The 24,810-nt window shown below is 42.0% G+C and overlaps 1 protein-coding gene across 1 annotated transcript in view; it reads left to right on the top strand.

Annotated features, from left to right (window-relative positions):
• The first annotated feature begins 1,105 nt into the window (after positions 1 to 1,105).
• Positions 1,106 to 24,810, top strand: part of VNN1 (vanin 1) — a 40,354-nt gene continuing 16,649 nt past the window's right edge. Inside the window, exons 1-4 of the mRNA XM_029596579.1 lie at positions 1,106 to 1,346; positions 12,019 to 12,149; positions 16,691 to 16,883; positions 23,448 to 23,739. Of these exons, the coding sequence (XP_029452439.1) occupies positions 1,134 to 1,346; positions 12,019 to 12,149; positions 16,691 to 16,883; positions 23,448 to 23,739 (829 nt within the window). The 5' untranslated portion in view covers positions 1,106 to 1,133. The remainder of the gene's footprint in view (positions 1,347 to 12,018; positions 12,150 to 16,690; positions 16,884 to 23,447; positions 23,740 to 24,810) is intronic.

Here is a 24,810-nt window from a genome sequence, read left to right as displayed (position 1 = left end):
TCGGGCCCGATCGCGGTTTTGTTTATCGGCTGCGCCCGAGCCGATAAACAAAAAAACCCACCCCGACCCTTTAAAACTAATCCCTTTACTTCCCCCACCCTCCTGACCCCCCCAAAACATTTTACAGGTACCTGGTGGTCCAGTGGGGGTCCCGGGAGCGATCTCCCACTCTCGGGCCGTCGGCTGTCACTAATAAAAACGGTGCCAATGGCCTTTGCCCTTACCATGTGACAGGGTATCCATGCCATTGGCCGGCCCCTGTCACATGGAGGGAGCACTGGATGGCCCGTGCCATCTTTAAAAATGCTCTCTCTCTCTCAAATCCTATTTCAGGCATATCGCACAGCTTAATGCCATGAAAAAATGTGTAGTTATTTCCGGCGTTATAGCGTATGTTAGGCTATCGCACTCAAAGATTAAACAACACCCCTCATTTTCCTAAACCCCATCCAAACTCCTCCCCTTTGACTAAATTTTCCAAATTTGCAAGTGCATGCGATAAATAATGTATTTTAAGGAATGAGCAGGTAGATTTGGCAGCTTTGGCACTCCCTCCTTTAATGAACTCTTGAAAAGGAGAAAAAGCTGGTGCATTTAGGACACCCGCATCCAGCTGGCCCGAATGAGGCAAACTGTTCCTCTTCGAAAACTGTAATTACCCCAGGTGTATCTGGCCTTTGACTTATTTTTTGCTTGAGATATTTTTTTTTTTTAGTATGGAGAACGTGAAATTTGACTTAAAACCTGGTATCTATTGCCTTCCAGCTGTGGGGCACATCAATTGTTTTCTGCAGCTCTGACAGTTCTCGACCTGCTTTAGCAGCGTGCCTGAAACACTCACAAACTTACTGGTCCCCAGCCTGCATCTTCTACATACTTTTTAAAAAATCTTTTAGCGAAGAGAGGAGACTCGGGTGGATAGCGTGTGCAGAACAGGGTATTGGCACAAAGGTTCCTATTCTCCACTGCTCCATTATCTATGGGATTTTTTCCAGATTGTTTCATTACACAATACCGCAATACAAATTAAAACCTTGAGTGCTATTGATAACAAAGATGGACTTTGTCCCACTAAGTATCAAGTTAAAACCCAGCATCACACACTCGTCTGTCAGTGACTTTACATTTCAGCCATGTTTTCCTTTCAGCCACACATTCACATTTTTGTTTTCCTTTTTACAGCCTACAACGTTCATGCCTTGGACACCTATATTGCAGCTGTATATGAACACGCTGTTATCCTGCCAGATGCCGCCACCGTCCCCGTTACTCCTGAAGAAGCTTTGATGCAGATGAACAGAAATATGGATATCTTGGAAAAAGCAGTCCTAGCAGCAGCAGAAGAGGTAAATGCTTGCTTGACAACAAAGTAGTTGGACAGAAGAGGATACTATTGTAAGGCTAATGGATGTTTATAAATGCAGACTTAATGAGATATGAAAACATTAGGGCAATTTTCAAGGGCAATGTACCCAGATAAATGCCTCTTCATCCAGGTAAATTGGCTGGCTGAAAATTACCTAGCCCTTATGCACTTTAAATTATAATATGCATGGGCAATCAACAACATGTAATTTTAGGCAGATAAGATATAGGTGTTTGCAGAGACAAATTTAGAGCATGGGAAGGGAAACATTTTCAAATCCATCTATGTTATTTCCAAGGGGAAAAAATACCTGCAGAAAAATGCTGATGCAAATATTTCTGTAGGTATTTTACCTGGGATAATTTTCAAAGGATAATTTTGCTAACCTTTTTTACATGGGTAAACAAGCTCTACAAAACCCATTCCCTCCCTTCTGTGCTGTAAAACTTTTAAATGTGGTGGAAAAGGGTTGGGGTTAGATAAGGGAAGGGAATGAGTTAATATAATATCTTTAAAAAAAACAAACAAAAAACTGTATGTGCAATATGGCATATACAGATTAATCATGGTAGGCTATCGGGTAAAAGTGCTATTTCACACTGAATATATGAGGTGAGATATTTCTACAGATCATAAGCATATGAATGATGCTTTCTTTAAGAAAGATGTTAACTTTACAGGGTTAGCTGTAAAATGAGTGCATGTGCACCCATACATGTGCATATCGGCACACGAGTGGAGATACGTTGTCATTTTAAATCGGCCACGCACCTCATGCATGTAAGTCTGCCTCCAATCTTAAAAGATTGCTCAAGAAAACACGCTTCTTTCCTAAGACTTTGTCAGTTTTCAAGCACATATGTGGGCGGAGTTTACAACATGCTCACTCGAGGGACGACGCAGTTTTTCCCACTTAGTCCACCAGTTTACCCACCTAATATTGAGGTCTTTAAAACCCGTCTGCATGCCACACAGTTAATCCAGACTGCTCACCCTGTCCTGTAAGCCCTAAAACCCGAGATCTACGGGACTTGCTTCTCATCTGGAGCAGCAGTACAGTTACGCGGATAACAAGCCAATGTGGAATTATGGGGCTGCCCTGGAACACCTATGCTCTGCCTATCTTCCAACCCTTTTCCAGCCTCTTATTTTTGACACGTGCATGGTTAAAATCTGCAAAGCATGCACTTATATAAAATCTACCTTGCTCGTGCACAGCCCGCATACTTGCCATGGGTATTTTTGTGCAAGCAATGCTTTTAAAATTGACCTTTTATTGTAATTGGTTAGTCCGTTTTTATTTAACTGAGACTGTCATAGTACCTGTGACCCTTGCTTGATTACTAAAGTGTACAAGATTTACTCAAGGGAAGTCTTGCCTAACAAATCTGCTTCATTTTTTTGAAGGGGCTAATAAACATGTGGTTAAAGGTGAATCGGTAGATGTAGTGTATTTGGATTTTCAGAAGGTGTTTGACAAAGTCCCTCATGAGAGGCTTCTGAGAAAAAACTAAAATGTCATGGGATAGGTGGTGATGTACTTCCGTGGATTTCAAACTGGTTAAAAGACAGGAAACAGAGTTGGATTAAATGGTCAATATTCTCAGTGGAAAAGGGTAAACAGTGGAGTGCCTCAGGGATCTGTACTTGGACCGGTACTTTTCAATATATATATAAATGATCTGGAAAGGAATATGACTAGTGAGGTTACCAAATTTGTGGATGATACAAAATTATTCAGAGTAGTTAAATCACAAACAGACTGTGATACATTACAGGTGGACCTTGCAAGACTTGAAGATTGGGCATCCAAATGGCAGATGAAATTTAATGTGGACAAGTGCAAGGTGTTGCATATAGGGAAAAATAACCATTGCTGTAGTTACACAATGTTAAGTTCCATATTAGGAGCTACCACCCAGGAAAAAGATCTAGGCATCATAGTGGATAATACTTTAAAATAGTCGGCTCAGTGTGCTGCAGCAGTCAAAAAAGCAAACAGAATATTAGGAATTATTAGGAAGGGAATGGTTAATAAAATGGAAAATGTCATAATGCCTCTATATCGCTTCATGGTGAGACTGCACCTGGAATACTGTGTACAATTCTGGTTGCCACATCTCAAAAAAGATATAGTTGCGATGGAGAAGGTACAGAGAAGGGCAACCAAAATGATAAAGGGGTGGAACAGCTCCTCTATGAGGAAAGGCTGAAGAGGTTAGGGCTGTTCAGCTTGGAGAAGAGACGGCTGAGGGGGGATATGATAGAGGTCTTTAAGATCATGAGAGGTCTTGAACGAGTAGATGTGAATCGGTTATTTACACTTTCGAATAATAGAAAGATTAGGGGGCATTCCATGAAGTTAGCAAGTAGCATTTAAGACTAATCGGAGAAAATTATTTTTCACTCAGTGCACAATAAAGCTCTGGAATTTGTTGCCAGAGGATGTGGTTACTGCAGTTAGTGTAGTTGGGTTCAAAAAAGATTTGGATAAGTTCTTGGATGATGTCCATTAACTGCTATTAATCAAGTTTACTTAGGGAATAGCCACTGCTATTAATTGCATCAGTAGCATGGGATCTTCTTAGTGTTTGGGTAATTGCCAGGTTCTTATGGCCTGGTTTGGCCACTGTTGGAAACAGGATGCTGGGCTTGATGGACCCTTGGTCTGACCCAGCAAGGCAATTTCTTATGTTCTTCTGTAAGTAAACCTTAGTTCAGAAGGAGTGCTGACAGTGGAACCTTCAGCTGCTGATGGTAAACTTAGACTTGCTGTAAAGAAGTGCTTTAATCTTGAAACAAAATATTTTCTTGGAGGGTTAAACTAGTACTGGCTGTTTTATATTGTTGGCTAGTTTTAAGGTTAATATTCACCAGAGTTAAAATCCTTTGGGTGGTGAGAAAATAGATTCTATGAGACAGTAAAAGATAGCATTCGTTTGCCGATGTTGGAATTGTTTGTGTGGTGTGGGAATATAGGCTTTTGATCTGCCTATTTATTAAAAGAGTTTTTGTTGGCAGGAAAAGAGGGTTTTAGGTTTAAGAACTGGAAAACATTTTGGGGAAGGTGAATTCTCTTCTGATGGGATGGCCTCCACCTTAACCAGAGTGGAACCAGGCTGCTGGAGCTAAGTTTTAAAAAGGAGACAGAGCAATTTTTAAGCTAGAACATGGGGGGAAGTCGATAGTCGCTCAGCAGCACATGGAACAGAGGAAGGTTAGAATGTCCTGATGGAAAGGTGGCTGTAAAGGCTGAAAAAAAAATCCCAGATATATTTAAATACAAATCATGCAGATAACACTGACTCCAAACTGCCCTTATCACTTAATAATAATGTGCCTCTGCATTGTTGGGTCAGTCCCCACCAGTGGGTTATGCACCTCTGCCAGCAGATGGAAACTGACATCACAGATAGATGCTTATATAGCATTGCTTGCCTCCTGAGGTGATGCCGTTCGATCCCTCCCTCAGTAGAGTGCCTTCAGTCCGGTAGCCTTGGGTGGCATGGACTTAAAGTTTAATTAGTGATTGCAGGCCAAGAGAGGCTCGGTGGTGAAGGCTTTCACCCTCACCACCCATAGCCGGATCCCATTCCTGCTCTCAGCTAGGGATGGCTGAGCTCAGGTAAAAATGTAACTTAAAAAACCAAAATAGCAGGAGAAGGAAGAGAGGAGTTTTCCTACTACTGGGTCTGTTTTTCCTCGGCGTTCAGCTTTCCCGCTCACGTCTCTGGGTTCTGTGAGGTGTGGAGGTAATTCAGGCAAAGTGGGTTGGGCAGCCCTTTGGCTAGGCCCCGCTCTCAGGCCCCGCAAGGTGGATTTTACACGTTTTTCTCTGGGTGCTGTTGGCGCGCGCCTGCTCCTTGGGCATACTTTGACGCACCTCCCATTTGGGCACGGGTGTGTGACTGGATGGCTCCTTGGACGCACACCCTGTACATCCAGATTGGGCATCCTTCCTCTGTACAAACCTTGTGCACCTAGATTGGGTATTTCTTGGGCGTGTGTGCGTGTACCTGGATGCCCGGTTTGGACGTCTTCTAAGCGCTTGTACCCGGATGCACATTTTTTTGTGCGCTCATTTTGGCTGCGGCTTTTATGCATGGGTACCTGGCCGCTCCTTATTGTGCATCTAGCTGGGCGCATGCCTGTTCCTGTCAGAGCGCAGTACAACCATGACACCACCAGCGAAGAAGCCTGTGTCAGTGCTGCATGTGGGGGATTTGCCTCTTTCTAATTTTGCCAATGATGGTCCATCTATTCAGTCTGAAGGGAGTTGGGACCGAGAGTGACACAACTCAAGTATCCCCTCCTTTGATTGATCCATGGACTGAATTGTCAAGAGAAACTCAAACTCAGGATGTCAGATTCGGGCCTGAGGTGCCTGGGATGGACCCGGCCTTTTTCTGGGAGGAATTCTTCCAGGGATTACAGACATTTCTACAGGGGCGGTCTTCTGAGTCAACATTGCCAACTAGTTTAGGTCCGTGCGCTCAGAGTTCTCCTGTGCCTGTCACCATTTTCAAGCGCTGACAGCGTGGCCTGACAAAGTTCGAAGATCAGGATGGCACCGATGGTGATGTTTGCACTGGTGAGGAAGAGGAGATTCCACATAGAACTCTTCTCTGTTTATTTCATAAAGATGAGTCGCCAAGCTTGATCTCTCAGACTTTGAAGACACCGGGAGAGCTGAGACTGATTCCTCAGGGGTGCAGAAAAAGGACCCCATGTTGGTCACCCAGTGCAAGTCCTCATGTCTCTTTCCCCTCCTGAATGCTATTCAAGCGTTGATTGATCTGGAATTGAGTGCACCAAAGTCATCCTTTGAAGGAGGGAGCACCTTTTGCAGGTTTATACCTCTTGGATCCGCAGGCCAGAGAGCAGTTTGCTGCCCTAAGGTGGATGCTTTGGTGTGTTCTGTCACAAAACAAACCACCATTCCGGGGGGTGTGTGCGTGTTGGGGGGGGACAGCTCTGAAGGATCCTCAGGATAGAAGAATTGAAGCTCAAGCCTTTGAGAGTGTGGCAATGAATTTACAAATTGCTTCTTGTGCCCTGGTAGCTCAGGCTACTTTGTGTCTTTCTCAAGATTCTGGCAGCGCAACTTCCAATTTGGTAGAGCCGGGGGCTGCCTTCTTAGCTGATGGGGACTGTGACCTGGTTCACGCAGCCACCAGAGAAGCTGCTTCTGTTATTATGGCCAGGTGACAGCTGTGGCTGCCCAACTGGTGAGCGGATACTATTTCACAGTCTAAACTTACCATGCTGCCCTTCAAGGTTTCACTTTTATTTGGCAGTGAATTGCTGAAAATGGCGAGTATATGGGGAGAAACCTAGGTCTCTCGTTTATCAGAGGACACAAAGCCAATTTCTCGGAATTTTGGGCAACTGGCCGCTCTCGAGACTACTGATGCTTTCAGCCTTTCAGGGGAGATTCTTCCCAGCGATCACGTCCCTATCGTAGATCTTATTCCCTTCACCCCCGAGGGTCTCAAAAGGATGCCTTTATAACATCTCTATGCATCTCCCCTCAGAAGAGGGTAGAAGTGGAAGCTACATAACAAAGACTAGAGATGTGAATCGTGTGCCCGATTGTCTTAACAATCGGGTTCGGCTAGAGGGGGGAAAAAATCTGATCGTGGGTGATGTGGGTGATGTGAATCGGAATTGGTTCCGATTCACATCGTTATTTTTTTTTTTAGTGAGGCCCGACCCTTTAAAATTAACCCTTTACCTTCCCCCACCCTCCCGAACCCCCCCAAAACATTTTACGATTACCTGGTGGTCCAGTGGGGGCGCAGGAACCGATCTCCCGCTCTCGGGCCATCGGCGCTATTTTGGCTGCCACTCAAAAATGGCGCCGATGGCCCGATAAAAAAAAAAACCCACCCGACCCTTTAAAAACGACCCCTTAGCTTCCCCTACCCTCCAGATCCCTCGAAAACATTTTAAATTTACCTGGTGCTCTAGTGGTGGTCCCAGGAGCGATCTCCCGTTCTCAGGCCATCGGCTGCCACTCATAAAGATGGCGCCGATGGCCCTTTGCCCTTACCATGTGACAGGGTATCCGTGCCATTGGCCGGCTCCTGTCACATGGTAGGAGCATTGGATGGCCGGCGCCATCTTTAAATACGGCGGCGGCCAGCCAGTGCTCCTACCATGTAAGGGATTTGTTTTAAAGGGTCGGGGTGGGTTTAGGGGTTTTTTTGGTGTGCCGGTTTTCCCCGCCTTCCCCCTCCCCCGATTTACGATTTTTCACGATAAATTGGGGGAATTTCTATTGTATCGCGACTCTTAACGATTTTTGACGATTTAAAATATATCTGACGATTGTTTTAAATCGTCAAAAAACGATTCACATCCCTAACAAAGACTTCTGGACCTGAAAGCTATGATTCCCGTTCCTGTTTCACAGCAAAATATGGGCTTCCATTCCATTTATTTTGTCATATCCAAGAAGGAAGGGTTCTTTTGACCCATACTAGATCTCAAGGACATCAATTGTCATTTGCAAGTCACACATTTCAGAAAGTAAATGGTGCAATTTTTCATAATGGCAGTTCAAGCAGGGGAGTTCCACATATTTCTGGATCTAACGGAGGCACATCTGCATGTCCCCCATTCGCCGGGAGCATCAATGATTCCTTCGGGTTTGCCATTCTGCATTGTCACTACCGGTTTCAGGCCTTGCCTTTCAGGCTGGCCATGGTGCCCGGGACCTTTTCCAAGGTGATGGTGACAGTAGCGGAAGCCCTGTGCAAAGATGGTGTTCTAATTCACCCCTATCTGCATGACTGGTTGATTTGAGCCAAGAGCATGGAAGAGTCTTTTCACTTCTCGGAAAGTGGTTTTGTTACTACAGGAATTAGGCTGGGTGGTGAATCAAGCCCAGCATCCTGTTTCCAACAGTGGACAATCCAGGCTACAAGTACCCGGCAAGTACCCAAAATCCTAAGTAGATCCCATGGTACTGATGCCAGAGCAGTTCTTAATGTTCTAATCATGAATACATTCACTAAATGAAATGATCCCTGGAAGTTTATTTTTCAAACCTTGGAGGTTTACTTGGCTGTTTCTCAAATAAAAAGTTTGGTATGATGAATATTGCTATTTTTAACTCTAGTTTGATTTTGCCTTTTTGTGAGATGTCTGTGTTTTTCTGAATTTTAAAAATAGTAACTTGTTTTGAGCACTGTATTGCTTGAAGCAATAATAAATAAAAATGACTCACATGAAAAATGTATAACAAAGTAAAAGTGTTGGAGAAAGATGCAAAAATATAGTAGTAGTAATGTCACAGAAATAGCAATTATGCATATGCAACACATCTCATTTAAATTTATTTTTATTATGGCAGTTATTTATGATTATTAGGGATATGCATTTATATGAAATAGACAATGGCAACAAAATTGACTCTCATCATGTTTCAGAACGCCAAGAAACAAAAGAATAGATGATGAAATTCCATAAAAATTAGTATTTTGTGTTACTGTGCACCAACGGGACAATGCGTGCTAACTAGATGTTGGCACACATGAACTGAAAATGTTACCAACAAGTTAAAAAGTGTCAATTGGGGGAGCAGTTTGTTTAGCTAGAGGTATGGTTCTGCATTCCTTTGGCTGTCTACTTAATTACTTGTTTGTGCTGCCAAGGTTGTAAGATGGTGTTTTGGGGGAATGGCCAGTGCCTGGTAAAACATAAGAAATTGCCATACTGGGTCAGACCAAGGGTCCATCAAACCCAGCATCCTGTTTCCAACAGTGGCCAATCCAGGCTACAAGTACCTGGCAAGGACCCAAACACTAAGTAGATCCCATGCTACTGATGCAATTAATAGCAGTGACTAAGTTGAATTGATAGCAGTTAATGGACTTCTCCAAGAACTTAACCAAAAACTAGCCAAACCTTTTTAAAATCCAGCTACACTAACTGCACTAGCCGTATCCTCTGGCAACAAATTCCAGAGCTTTACTGTGCGCTGAGTGAAAAAGAATTTTCTCCGATTAGTTTTAAATGTGCTACTTGATAAATTCACGGAGTGTCCCCTAGTCCTTCTATTACCAGAAAGATTAAATGCTGATTCTAGACCTCTTATGATTTTAAAGACCTAAGAACATAAGAACATAAGAAAATGCCATACTGGGTCAGACCAAGGGTCCATCAAGCCCAGCATCCTGTTTCCAACAGTGGCCAATCCAGGTCATAAGAACCTGGCAAATACCCAAAAACTAAGTCTATTCCATGTAACCATTGCTAATGGCAGTGGCTATTCTCTAAGTGAACTTAATAGCAGGTAATGGACTTCTCCTCCAAGAACTTATCCAATCCTTTTTTAAACACAGCTATACTAACTGCACTGACCACATCCCCTGGTAACAAATTCCAGAGTTTAATTGTGCGTTGAGTAAAAAAGAACTTTCTCCGATTAGTTTTAAATGTGCCCCATGCTAACTTCATGGAGTGCCCCCTAGTCTTTCTACTATCCGAAAGAGTAAATAACCGATTCACATCTACCCATTCTAGACCTCTCATGATTTTAAACACCTCTATCATATCCCCCCTCAGTCGTCTCTTCTCCAAGCTGAAAAGTCCTAACCTCTTTAGTCTTTCCTCGTAGGGAAGCTGTTCCATTCCCCTTATCATTTTGGTAGCCCTTCTCTGTACCTTCTCCATCGCAATTATATCTTTTTGAGATGCGGCGACCAGAACTGTACACAGTATTCAAGGTGCGGTCTCACCATGGAGCGATACAGAGGCATTATGACATTTTCCGTTTTATTCACCATTCCCTTTCTAATAATTCCCAACATTCTGTTTGCTTTTTTGACTGCCGCAGCACACTGAACCGACGATTTCAATGTGTTATCCACTATGACACCTAGATCTCTTTCTTGGGTTGTAGCATCTAATATGGAACCTAACGGAAAATGGGTTATTTTTCCCTATATGCATCACCTTGCACTTATCCACATTAAATTTCATCTGCCATTTGGATGCCCAATTTTCCAGTCTCACAAGGTCTTCCTGTAATTTATCACAATCTGCTTGTGATTTAACTACTCTGAACAATTTTGTGTCATCTGCAAATTTGATTATCTCACTCGTCGTATTTCTTTCCAGATCATTTATAAATATATTGAAAAGTAAGGGTCCCAATACAGATCCCTGAGGCACTCCACTGTACACTCCCTTCCACTGAGAAAATTGTCCATTCAATCCTACTCTCTGTTTCCTGTCCTTTAGCCAGTTTGCAATCCACGAAAGGACATCGCCACCTATCCCATGACTTTTTACTTTTCCTAGAAGCCTCTCATGATGAACTTTGTCAAACGCCTTCTGAAAATCCAAGTATGCTATATCTACCGGTTCACCTTTATCCCCCCCCCCCCCCCAGTCTTCTCTTCTACAAGCTGAACAGCCCTAACCTATTTAGCCTTTCCTCATAGAGGAGCTGTTCCTTCCCCTTTATCATTTTGGTCGCCCTTCTCTGTACCTTCTCCATCGCAACTATATCTTTTTTTGAGATATGGCGACCAGAATTGTACACAGTACTCAAGGTGCAGTCTTACCATGGAGTGATACAGAGGCATTATGACATTTTCTGTTTTATTAACTATTCCCTTCCTAATAATTCCTAACATTCTGTTTGCTTTTTTGACTGCTGCAGCACACTGAGCCGATGATTTCAATGTGTTATCCACTATGACGCCTAGATCTTTTTCCTAGGTGGTAGCTCCTAATATGGAACCTAATATCATATAACTACAGCATGGATTATTTTTCCCTATATGCATCACCTTGCACTTGTCCACATTAAATTTCATCTGTCATTTGGATGCCCAATCTTCCAGTCTCAGAAGGTCCTCCTGCAATTTATCACCCTCTGCTTGTGATTTAACTACTCTGAATAATTTTGTATCATCTGCAGATTTGATCTCATTCATCGTATTCCTTTCCAAATCATTTATAAACATATTGAAAAGCACATGTCCAAGTACAGATCCCTGAGGCACTCCACTGTTTGCCCTTTTCCACTAAGAAAATTGACCATTTAATCCTACTCTCTGTTTCCTGTCTTTTAACCAGTTTGTAATCCACAAAAGGAAACTACCTCCTATCTCATGACTTTTTAGTTTTTTTTTAAGACTCTCATGTGGGAATTTTATCAGATGCTTTCTGAAAATCCAAATACACTACATCTACTGGTTCACCTTTATCCACATGTTTATTAACCCCTTCAAAAAAATGAAGCAAATTTGTGAAACAAAATGTAAACAAGCAAGTGATATGATAATATCAAGTTCTAGGCAGCAAAAGCATGTAATGCAAATGCATATTTTGAATTTGCTAATCCCTTTGTATTTTAGGAAAGGGGCCCTGGCATTCTGGGGTATGCATACTTTTAATTCCCCTGGTGGGTATGGGAGTGACTGTATGGGATGACAGGTGCGAGAATGATTGGTTGGAGAACTGAGTCCCATTGACTTTGAACACCGTCAGGAAGGATGGAAGCATCTATCAATAAGCAATCAGCACAGGAATATTATACTGAAACTGTGTCGTGAATTTTCATTGCGCTTAATATATATGCACAATGACTTTATTGTTGTTGATGAGGTTTCAGGATTCTTTGCATTAACTTATAGGGGGCACATATCATCTTGACACCAGAGGATGGCATTTATGGCTGGCGTTTCACAAGAGAAACCATTTTTCCATACCTGGAAGATATCCCAGACCCAAACGTAAACTGGATTCCTTGCACTGATCCTCAAAGGTATGAACTATAAAAAAAAATGGTTATGATTCAGTTGCAAGTAACAAAATAGTAATGTAACATGGTAAGATAATAGATATGAACAGATGAGCATCATTTGGCCAACCCAGTCCGATTGCTTGCCCTTGCCTAGTGCTTGTGCTATGAGGCAGGGTCTTCACACAAGCAGAATCAGCCTGGAGAGACAAGAAAGTTAGATCCAGAAGGCAGAGGAAGTTCTAAGGGAAGGTCCAGGGGGAAACACTGCTTCAAGGTGAAAATAAAAATTAAGCAAGAGTTGGCTAGGGGGTTGTAAAGTCAGAAGGCACTTGAAAGCACAGGACTGCTGGGAAATGTAGTTTGGAGATCCTTGACAGAAAACTAATTTGGATAAAGGTAGCAGCCACAGAAAGGTGTGTTATTAATTAGGAGACCCAGCTCAAACTAATTAGGGACTGCAGGGAGTCAGCATATCTCTTAAACCAGGCAGAACACTTCCTTTTAGACAGAGGGTGAGAGCCAGGAGGAAGGAATCACCCAGATTCAGAGATGCCCACAGCCTGTGGTTAGGGATTTAATCTGTGAAAAAGTACAGTGGTGGAGTAGGTTGTAAATGGTCCTCGGAAGGGCAGCTGGCCCCCACGGCTACTCACCATTGTATCTTGCTGGGGTGATACTGTTGTGTCAGATAAGGAACTGAAAACTTTTAAGTGCGATGTGAATAAAGATGCTTTTTACTGTAAGTAGCTGGCACTGAGCAGTGTGTTCTGGAAGACTGTCAGCGGGTTATGCACGGCTCAGCGGTGACCTGTGACAGCTTCATCCCATTTAAAAGATTATGCCTTCTCTTTTTTTTTTTGCACTTAGTTGGGAAGTTGGCCACGTGTGCTTGCTGCCCATGCTAGAAAACTTGCCTTTTCCCTCCAATTATGTCTGAGAATGTCTTGGTAGAGGGCCACTTTTTTGTTCTTGTTCCTTTTTTGGCCATTTATGATTTCTGGTAGATGAGCATATATGGAACATTTCTATGCCTAGTCCAACAGATTTTTAATATTCCCTTTCACCTCATCCCTATTTTTTACCACTGATCTCGGTTTCTGTTCTAAGCAGAGCTAAATAATGTCACAGTTTGGTTACTACTAATCTGCTGGTAACATTGGAGGGGATAGATAGACAGTGTTGTCCATAGGAATGTTATTCCCATGGGAATCCCATGGGACACGTCCCATGGGATGGGATGGGATGGGACGGCACACATTTGTATTTCCCATGGTAGTCGATACTTGATATTGTAAAATAAATTTAGGCTGAAATTTGCAGTTGCGTAAGTGCAACAAAATAGAATTCATTCATCATCTATGTAACTGCATGGTGCTATGAGAAGGATTTCGAGTCTAAAGAATAATTCAGGTTTTCCTAGATTTTTTAAAGGCTCTGTCTAGGTTTTCTCAATTTAACGAGCGGTAACACTGCCAGACTGGCACATTGCGCATGCGCGCGGCTAGTCAGCCATTGTTGCTGTGTTGTTGATTGTCGTCTTTGGCGTTTTGTAAATACAAAGCTAGTTTTAATCTGGTGTAATCTGTTTCGTTGCTGAATTTCATTCTGAATTGCTAATTTCAAATAATTTGTGAAGGCAGGAAGGTAGTCATTTGAAGTCACGGTGTTACTGAGTACAGGCTGTGTAAGCCTAGCACCCCAAAATGGCCGACCAAAAATATGAGTTCCAGGATCTAACTAAAACTGTGGTTGCAAAGATGTTGAGTGATGGAGAATGCCACTTGATTGATGTTCCAAAAGAACATGTAAAGTCTTCAACAGCTGATGTTAAAGCAGTTAAAATATCTGAAGGTATTTTAGCACCATTTCTTTGCTGTGCAAAGTGCAAAACGCTGTACAGTTGGTATAAGTTGATTAATGGAAAATGGATTAATCAAAGTGGTTATGGAGTTGCAATACAGCATAGCATGAAATGTGGTTCTGGTAGTTCAAGTTCTACGAACATCAAAAGATTTTTTGAAGCCAAGCAGCCGGAAGTATCAAAACCACCACCAACATTGGCAAATGCATGGCAAACTAGTGACAAACTAGAAATTGATGGTGCTACATCTCATTTAATATTGCTGTTATATTTCGTCCTAGACTATCAGTTGTACAAAGTTATTGTTGATATTGACGAAGAAACTTCCAGCAGCATGGTGAAGAAATATTGTCAGAACTTTCGCAATATTATTGAAGAAAAACTTTGGCCATATTGCGGCAGTTCTCTGGCAGTTACTGCGGCATTCCTTACTGGAGTTGACATTACAGCCAAAATAGAAGACATGGTCAAGTCAGTTGTTGTTACTCAGAAGAAAAGGAATGTGGACACCAATAAATGGGCCAATGACTGGGTCGCTTTTTCTAAGTCTGTTGTTCCAACTGTTATTTCATTCAGCAAGGATTTAAATCTTTCTTCTGAATCATCTGTTGTGTGTGAAGTAGCAGGAATTGTAGAACAAAAGCCGAAAAGTGATTTTGACTTACTTTTTGATCCTCCGCCAAACAAAGCACTTAAGTTTGATGGCGCCAGGAGGAACAAATGCCTTGAGGATGAACTCATCATGTTTGAAAAATTACGGCAACCAACTTCACAACCATTAAATTATTGGAAAAATGAACATAGGTTTCCACTGCTAAAAGCAAGTGCGAAAATTGTTTTGGCCATACCAGTGTCATCGTCAGCAGTAGAGCGCTTATTTAGTGCGACTGGATTGTTGTTGAGTAAGATACGAAAACGGATGTCACCAGCTGTCGTTATAAACTCTGTGTATATCAGATTTGCATGTAAGATGAAAATTGTGGAAATGGTTCAGGGATTACCTGGATTAACTGAATTATTAGAAACGGTTGATGAGCAGGAAATTGATAGTGTGCTGAATGAGCAGAGTGACTCAGAAATAGAATGAGAGTGTCAGAATGATACTGAATTGTCATACTTAGATTATACTTTTGAGTGTTAAAGTTAATAAAGTTAATAAATTTTGTCGTTTTGCATGTCTCTTTGTACATGTAGTCCTATTTAGTAGACACTAAACGTAAACTTTCATAAATTTAATAATTTTATTTGAACTGTATTCCATATTAATATTGTAATGGGAATCCCATGGGATGGGATGGGACAGGCATAAATTGCCATGGGATGGGATGGGATGGGACAGAAAAATATGTCCCATGGACAAGCCTGTAGATAGACGAATGCAGAGAGAGAATCGAATGCCAACGGGCATTGATGACAGAGCGAGAACACGGACACTGCCCAATGTGCACAAGATACCTCTCGCTCGCAGATTCCTGGTGGCGGTGATGGCTCCTTCTCCCTGGAGATGAGAACCGGAGCGGACAATGAGACTATAAGAGTAGGGCGAGGGGAGAACTGGAAGGGCGAGTGAACACTGGAAGGGAAAACCAAATGCCAACGAGCATCGATGACAAAACAAGAATACGTACGGGAAGCCTTGCCAACCCTCTGAGCCGCCTCTCACCAAAATCCCAAATCCCTGCCCAACTCAATCCCCTCACTTTTTATTCTATTGTGGATAAAAGTATATGTATAGAGGTCCTATTCTTGTATTTTATCCGTGCGCAGAGGTCCTATCCACTTACTTTATCCATGCATAGAGGTCCTATTCACATTCTTTTATCCATGCATAGAAGTCCTATTTACGTTCTTTTATCTACATACTAGCCATTAGGCCCATTCAAACGGGTGAGATTCCATTGGTCAGGGAGTGGAGGAGGGCTGAGGGACAGGGAAGAGGTCATGGATGAGATGAAAGGGAAAGGACAGGGAAGATGAGAGGGGATGGAAGGAAAAGGGACGAGGATATGAGTGAGTAAGTGGAAAGGATAAGAAGTTGTGGAGAAGAGAGCGGCTCTGACCGACGTGCCAGTTTGACCGATGGAATCTCGCCCGTTTGAATGGGCCTAACGGCTAGTATATAGATAAAAGAACATAAATAGGACTTCTATGCATGGACAAAAGAATGTGAATAGGACCGCTATGGATGGATAACGTAAGTGAATAAGACCTCTGCGAGCGGATAAAATACAGGAATAGGACCTCTATACATATACTTTTATCCACAATAGAATAAAAAGTGAGGGGATTGGGTTGGGCAGGGGTTTGGGATTTTGCACATACTATTGAATTTTCAAAATAACATGTAGTGTTTTACCCTGAAATGTATCCGCCCAAATTAGTAGATGTATGTGTAAATTAACAAGTGCAACAGTGCACATAGTTTTGCAGTGAAAAATGTCCGGTGCAAATGCGAATACTTTTCCTGGGGTAATTTTGAAAGTGAAAGAATACTTATACTTTCACTCTGAAAATTAGTGTGAAGTTCAGTGGTAAAAACATACCCACAGATTTTCCATTTGTGCATTTTTAAAATTACCCCCTCTCTTGATCCCAATTGTAATTGTGATCCTTTTATTAAAATTAACCTTTTAAACACTGAATTCAGGTCTGAGTTACTTAACCTTATTATTATTATGTTTTAACCAAAACGATAAATTAGGTATGGCCGGGCACCAATCCAGGAAAGGCTCAGTTGTATGGCAAAGATCAACTCTCTATATGTAGTTGCAAACATGGGAGACAAAAAAGCATGCAACGCCAGTGACCCCAGGTGTCCCAGTGATCACTACTACCACTACAATACTGCTGTTGTATTTGATTCTAATGGAAAATTGATCGCACGTTACCACAAGGTAAGAGACAATGTTGTACAGTCAGTAATGTATGAAAGTAGGGCAACCGCTGTACCACTACAGTTATATCTATTTGGTGCCAATATTCAGCCAGGCAGAAAGTGGATAAATTAGCAGGATAAACCTATCTCTAGCTATGTTATACTAGAATAATCCGTGGTGCAGGCATGCCACGGAATATAGCTGGCAGTTAGATAAACCTATTGGCTTACTTTAGGATTGCTTTCAGGCAGTTCTAAAGTTTTCTGGCTAACTAACCCTCAGATTCATCATTCCACTATAAATAAAGCGGATTGATGAAAAGGGGCGAGGAGGGAGACATTGAGCAGGCGGCCTTCGTAGCGCTAATGGAAAAGGTGTAGTTATTTCCGGCGCTACTGTCAGCGATAATGTCTGAAACGTTATCGCCCGCAGTGCTACCGGCCCCCTCATTTTCCTAAACCTCCGCCCCAAATTCTCCCCTTTCCCTCATTTAAACTTCCTTTTCGCAATGTGATAATGGCCCATCGCAATTTGATGAATCTGTTAGCTGGATAACTTAACTCCACCCCCCAGAACATCCCCAAAATGCCTCCAGGTTATACTGCTAAGTTGTATTGACCAAATTACTTTGCAGATAACCTGGAAGCATTCAGCACATGGGGAATTTTAAACTTTAAAAAGTTGTTATTCAACGACAAGCCACTCACAACTTAAAAATGGGAATTACTTCTTTCTCTCTCTTAATTCAGGCTCAAGTGTATTTGAGCTCTCAAAGTATGCTTGAGCCTGAGTTGTTAGTTGTGTGCAAGATAAAAGTAATATCACAGTCTATACACATTTTTTGGACATTTGTGATATTTCTTAGACCGCAGATGATTGTAAAGTCCAGACGGCCCCAGTTTGAAAAATCTATGAGGTACATTGTCAGACTTGCTGTGAGTGGTTTGTCGTTGAATAACAACTATTTATGGTTTCCTTTTTTCATATTTGTATTGTAGAGTGGAAATCAAATTGGGCTCTTTTCTTTTGAATTTTAAACTTTTTGCCATTTCTCTAGACAAATATGCTGAATATCGACCTCCTTAACTACATCTATGACTAGATCTATCTTTGGGGCCTATATAGAAAAGAATGGTAAAAATGCACTTAAACCTGTGAGTTTTGGTGTCCTCCCATGAAAATGGAATTCCCTAAGGGGTGTTAAACCTTAAATGAAAGTTCATGGGAATAGTTGTTTCCTCATCTATTAATGTACAGAAGTTACCGAAGGTGGTAATGTCCATATGTTCCCATCTTTTCCCCTCGGATTCTTAAATGAGTAACAATCAATCCCACCACACTCAATATTTGCCACCACATTCCAAAATCTGATCCTCTTCCAGCTCCCCCTTCCATAGAGCTGTTCCAAAATAGAAAATGTATTAGTCTTTCCCCTCAGCTAAAACCCTGCCACATCCAATACCAAAATCCCCTCTTCCACTGGTTCCCTCTACTCTGTACCCCTGGACTTCCCCTTACACTTTACTGCAAGTCACCTGGTTGCTCCTAGATCCCCAGTTGCTCCTGCCCTGCTGGCACTGTGATTCTAAATAGTGCTGAGTGATCCAATGATCCCCTTTGGCCCTCATGTAGGTAAGGAGGGGAAGGGGGAAGTCCAGGACCAGAGTATCATGGAGGGAGAAAATGGGAGTGTTTTTTGGGTCTTGGTGACAAGAAGAGGTTTTAGCCAGAGGAGTGAGACTAACAAATTTCCTAATTTGAGAGGTTATCCAAAGGAAGTAGGAAGAACTGGAAGGAAATCAGGCTTGGGAGGGGGATTATGAGAGCTGCAGGAGGCTGAGTGTTGGGGGAGTTGTAATTTGAGGTTCCCTGGCCTTTTAAAGATCCCAGTGTGGCCTCAGAGAGAGCTGATGGCATGTTAGCCTGTCTTTGCTGTCAGGGAAGAGCTAACTGCAGCTGCATGTTCTACCTACAGAAGACAAACATCTAGAGGAAGTGGTGGATGCATACACCAAGAAAATTTCAATCAGAGGCCCAAGATGTAAGGCCTAAACACTGAAGAGTCCTTTCAAATAAGTAACCATTTCAAGAGAGGAATAGGTCTCCCGACATGGTCCGTGTTTCACACCAGCTGCATCGGGAGGATCAATGATAGAATAGTGAAATCCAGAGTTTGATCTGTCAGAATTGATTAGCCCCACATAGAGAGGAAACACATATGCAGAAAGAAAATGAAGGTGGAAACGGTTACCCACATGAACATTGACTAAGACTGGAAAAGTAGAATACACAGAACCGAGTAAAAAAAAAAAGGTCGATGTGGTAATGACGGAACAGGCTGAAGTCACACCGAGAAATGGCACATACCTTTCATTTACTGAAACCCCACCGAAAGCAAAGAATCTAAATTATGATGCAATACAGAGGACAAAGATAAAAGCAGCAACCACACAGTAGGAATTCAGCGATCTTTCTACCATCTCATGTAGCTAAGTACAACCCTGTCCCCTTATCCCTCTTTTCCCCCTTTGGAATAGTTTGATATTTATTATGCAGAGGGTAATAGTCCAAAGCAGTCCATCCGTATAACAGTCTTTTAGTCATGGGGGCTTGGATTATTGCTCACCCTCAATGTGGTTCCAAAAATGCAGGTAAATTTGCCCACATTGCTCACAGGGCATTTCTGGGGTGGGGAGAGGGTGAACTAAGCAACACAGCCTGCCGTTTTATATGTTCCAAACTCTGCATATTACCCCCAAAGAAAGCAAGTGCAAATCTTTGCAGTTAATTTTTCCACGGGCAGTAATCAAACCAAGACCTCCCACAAGGTTTTATTTTCATTATCGGTACAAACCAGGAGTAAAATGTGAATAGTTTGATTATTGCCCCCAGAGGGTTTAAATTAGTCTGCAATGCTAAAGAAGGCGTGGGGCCCTACAGCTTGTTGGTAGAGAGGAGGAGAGAAGAAGCAAATCTCTTATCTAAAGGCCTTGACGTTAGGCAGTAAGGATAAAGGGAATTGTGGAAAATGACAAAGGAATTTTGTTCTTTTTCCCCATTACATTTAAATTATGTAACCATTTCATAAATGATGTATAACATTAATGTAAGATGCATTTTTGTTGTTAGAGTTGATTTCCAAGTCTACTTAATATTCTTTACTTATCCCCTTTTATTTTCTTCTTCCTCCCATCATTGTTTCCTAGAGAGAGATGTGAGATTATTTTATTTATATTCCACTTTTCACACTTTATTCAGTGCTTCAAAGTGGTTTACATTCAGGTACTGTAGGTATTTCTCTATCCCCAGAGGGCTTACAATCTAAGTTTTGTACCTGAGGCAATGGAGGATAAAGTGACTTGTCCAAGATCACAAGGAGCGATAGCAGGACTCAAACCCTGGTCTCTTGGTTCATAGCCCCACTGCTCTAACCACTAGGCTACTCCTCCTCCAAATAGGAGGCTGTAGGGATTTAAATGAGGCTGTCTGTTGATTAAAGTGTAGACGAGCATATTTGGCTTCTTGCCTTTAGTTTTTACTGGCAGGATAAGAACATAAGAACATAAGAAATTGCCATGCTGGGTCAGAGCAAGGGTCCATCAAGCCCAGCATCCTGTTTCCAACAGAGGCCAAAACCAGGCCACAAGAACCTGGCAATTACCCAAACACTAAGAAGATCCCATGCTACTGATGCAATTAATAGCAGTGGCTATTCCCTACGTTAAATTGATTAATAGCCATTAATGGACTTCTCCTCCAAGAACTTATCCAAACCTTTTTTGAACCCAGCTACATTAACTGCACTAACCACATCCTCTGGCAACAAATTCCAGAGCTTTATTGTGCGTTGAGTGAAAAAGAATTTTCTCCAATTAGTCTTAAATGTGCTACTTGCTAACTTCATGGAATGCCCCCTAGTCCTTCTATTATTCGAAAGTGAAAATAACCGAGTCACATCAACTCGTTCAAGACCTCTTATGATCTTAAAGACCTCTATCATATCCCCCCCCCTTCAGCAGTCTCTTCTCCAAGCTGAACAGCCCTAACCTCTTCAGCCTTTCCTCATAAGGAAGCTGTTCCATCCCCTTTATCATTTTGGTTGCATCCCCTTTATCATTTTGGTGCAATTCTGCTCCATGTACTTCCTCTACCTTTTCCGACAATAATGAGATCAGGAGAGTGACTTTGCATAACCAAAAATTGATAAGGAGGCTTATGCACATTGCAGTGAGCTGATAATTTATTGCGCACTAGGGATGTATGTGGAAAATCCTTTTGGTTCAATTTGTTAATTTGCTTCATTTGTCCCCATGATTTCTTTCATTCATCCTATTGAGGGCTGCAAAATTGCCTAGCGAGTGCTACAGGTGACACAGTTTATGGAAAAATAGTAAACTGTAGGTCACAGCATAACAGGCAGTGCCTCCTTTTTCCAATCCAAGAATCTTTTAGGGGCCGATGCAATGCGCTCAGCCGAGCGCACTGTTTAACCCGCTGTCGGATGCGGGTTAAATAAGCGCTAATCCACCCCCTAATGCAATAGGGGGATTAGTTCCTATTTAACGTGCGTCGGACACGCAGTGAATGAGTTAGCGCTCATCACATGCAAATGCATGTGAATGAGGCTAGAACTCATTCACTCCAAATGCAAAAAGATAAATGTGCGTCTCAGATGCACATTTGTTGCTCAGATATTAACGCCTGCCTGGAGCAGGCGTTAATAGCTGAGCGCATTGAAAAGAAGTACAGAAAAGCAGAAAAAACAGCTTTTCTGTACTTCTTTTTTAAAGTAAAAAAATATAATAAGATAACTCGGCAGACCGCCGAGTTATGAAGATGGACGCTGGTAAACTCGGCGGCCATTTTCATTACTGGCAGACGGCCGGTTATGAAAACTGACGCCAGGTTTACCGGCGTCTGTCTTCATAACCGGCAGCCACGACTCCCTAATATAAATATTGCATGGAGCCCCCCTTGCGGGTACCATGCGTGCGTTAAGAAAGCGGGCACTGAAAAGTCACGTCCGCTTTCCGCGAAGAGTTTTGCATCGGCCCCATAGAGAGCCAAAGATTGAAGCCAGCTCAGATTGCTGTTTTATCCGGTCAGCACACCGCACGGTGGTGAGCGTGCAAAGAAACTGCCACTGCCGTTAACCTAAATCCCTCTATGCCTGCAGCACCCTAAATCAAACCGACCCTATGCAGAGCACAGAGATCTCTGACCATTCCTTTTGCTTGTTCAGTGGTGCGGAGCACAGCGTTGTACGATTCTGTATCACTGAGCACAACAGTCAGATGTTTTCCACATAGTAACAGTGTGTGGGAAGAGGAAACGGCAGAGCCCATCTCACATTTTAACTCCCCTTATCCTTTCTTCTTTCTTGGCGCTTTAAAAAAAAAAAAAAATTTCAGCTCTGAGAGCTTCAGAAGCGCACGCGCCCTCTGTCCTGCAGCACAGAAGTGACGTAAAATGGCGCCTAGAAAACTTTCAGCTTAAATTTGAAAAAAAAACCGAGGACGTCAGATGGCAGCTAGGATAGGCTTGTTAAAAAAAAACAAACCAAAAAACCTCTTGACCTTGATTGCTCCAGCTTCTTTGACTCTTCCCCACCCCAGCTCTTGTCAGTTGAGCTTCACTGAGACATCACTGGCTGCTGGCTTGCCTTGAGGGGAAAAAAAAAAAAAATCCCTGCAGTTTTGCTTGCCCCTTACACTTGAACGGGATCTAAAAACAAATGCAAACACACATTTTCATTATGTTTTGGGGCACAAGCCATTTTGTTTTTGTTTCCACAAACCAAACTGCATATGCCTCGTTTGGTTCAGGTTCCTTGTTTGTTTTAAAAAAATGCACATCCCTGTTTTCATTGCACTGAAAAGCAGAGGATCCATCTGGGCAAAAGTCCATCTACCTGAGATGTACAGAGGCTTTCAGCTGATGTTTTTAAATGTGGAACGTGATCACTTTTATTCACCGGAGTTGGAAATACCGTTTCCCTGGAACCCTTCCTAAAGACTTAAATGAGGATGAATCAGGCCCTTGAATTTTAGTTCTAGTTGTGAATTGATTCTCGGACACTTTTGAAAAGTCCTTGTATTAAACGTATGCAGGTTGATCAGTTTTCAAACAGACCCCTTTCTGTCCAAATATTCTAAACTATTAACTTTAAGTCAAAAGGTGAGGAAAATAAAACCATAAAACAAGATCTTACACACACATATATATAAATATATATATATATATATATATATATATATATATATATATATATATATATATATACAACAAACAAACCCAAACTTATCAAAATAATGCATAAATTAAAATGATGTTACTGAAATGAATCCATATATGACTGAATTGTTTGCAAATCGGATTGTTTCATTCTGGAATATTTCAATTACAATGCAAAGTTCCCTAACCGCCACCATCTTGGAACAAAATTAAGTGTAAATATTCAGGAAAGGAGCTGGCCAAGAGATTTGCATTAATTTGGTTTCTAAAGTGGCCGTAGCTGTTGGTGCACATGTGGTTGACAGTGAATAGCTTTTCAGTTCAATTCCGGGTGATGTCATTTTTCAGCACAACCTCTTTATGGGCGAAATCCAGTTTAACCAGCCCGTGGAACCGGAGCTCGTGACCTTTGACACCCCATTTGGGAGGTTTGGCATTTTCATCTGTTTCGACATCCTGTTCCACGATCCAGCTGTCGCCCTGGTGAGCCGGCTCAACGTGGACACTGTCCTCTTCCCAACGGCATGGATGAACGTTCTACCTCACCTGACGGCTATCGAATTCCACTCCGCATGGGCTATGGGAATGGGAGTCAATCTTCTGGCAGCCAACCTTCACAACACCAGCAAACATATGACAGGTAAATGCAATGCATATGCTACATATGTAATGGAAAACGCACCCCTGTGAAGAAAGGTCCCGGTACAGAGTAAGCCACATTAAAACGTTCATAACGTAAATTGTTACATAGAAACTGATGGAAAAGCAAAAGTGTGGTTCAAACAGCAGATGGATAGTGTGTTTTATTCTATTCATCTATTGCTGGACTGCCTACTCTAATCTCCCTCTAGGGAGTGCTTTCGTGCTGCTGCCAGTACTGACCTAGGCATGAGTGTTCCACACGAGGACAGTTTTCTTGATATCTTCAGCTCTTGGCATCATCCACTTTTATTTATTACTCACCTCAGATCTCTCAATCACTTGTACACTTGGTACATCACAGAGCCAAATTGCTAACCATGCTGAGGTCTTTGATAAACTGACACAACATATTTCACTGCAACTCCTCTAGGTGGGAGTATAACACCAGTTCAATGTTTTATTTTACTATTACAGAAGACACTAAAAGACTCTATACAGATGAATTGTGGCTTTAATTATGTTTCTTGTAGACTTTGTTTTTAAGTGACCTCATTTAAACTTGGCTATAATTGTACCATCTTTCCATGATAATTATCATATATGTAGCTTACAGTAGTAAGAAATAATGAATACAATTACACTTGTCATGTTAAGTATTTTGTTAAATTTATATTCACAGTCTGGTACATAGGCATCCTTGTTGTTTTGTAGGTGATATAATCATTGCTATATATTATGAGGTCCATATTCAGTCACTGTCCAGATAGCCAGATAAGTTTATCAGGCTATCTTTGCTAACTTTGGAGGTATATTCAATAGTGCAGCTGCACTATTGAATATAGCTGATTATCTTAACATTAGCTGGCTAACTTTAGGACCAGTGTTTGGCATGACCAGACCTAGCCAGCTAATTCAACCCCTTCCCATTTACACCTCTGGAACGTCCCTAATTTACAGGGTAATATTTCAAAATGCAATGGTCCATTATTACATGCATTAGGGCTTATTGTGTGTGATACCACCCTAACGTACATGATAACGACTACATCATGATGTTAAAATTAAAATG

This window comes from Rhinatrema bivittatum, chromosome 3, assembly GCF_901001135.1.
Source record: "Rhinatrema bivittatum chromosome 3, aRhiBiv1.1, whole genome shotgun sequence".
NCBI lineage: Eukaryota > Metazoa > Chordata > Amphibia > Gymnophiona > Rhinatrematidae > Rhinatrema > Rhinatrema bivittatum.
The sequence above is the reverse complement of the archived record's forward strand: the minus strand, read 5'-3'. Positions and strand labels throughout refer to the sequence as shown.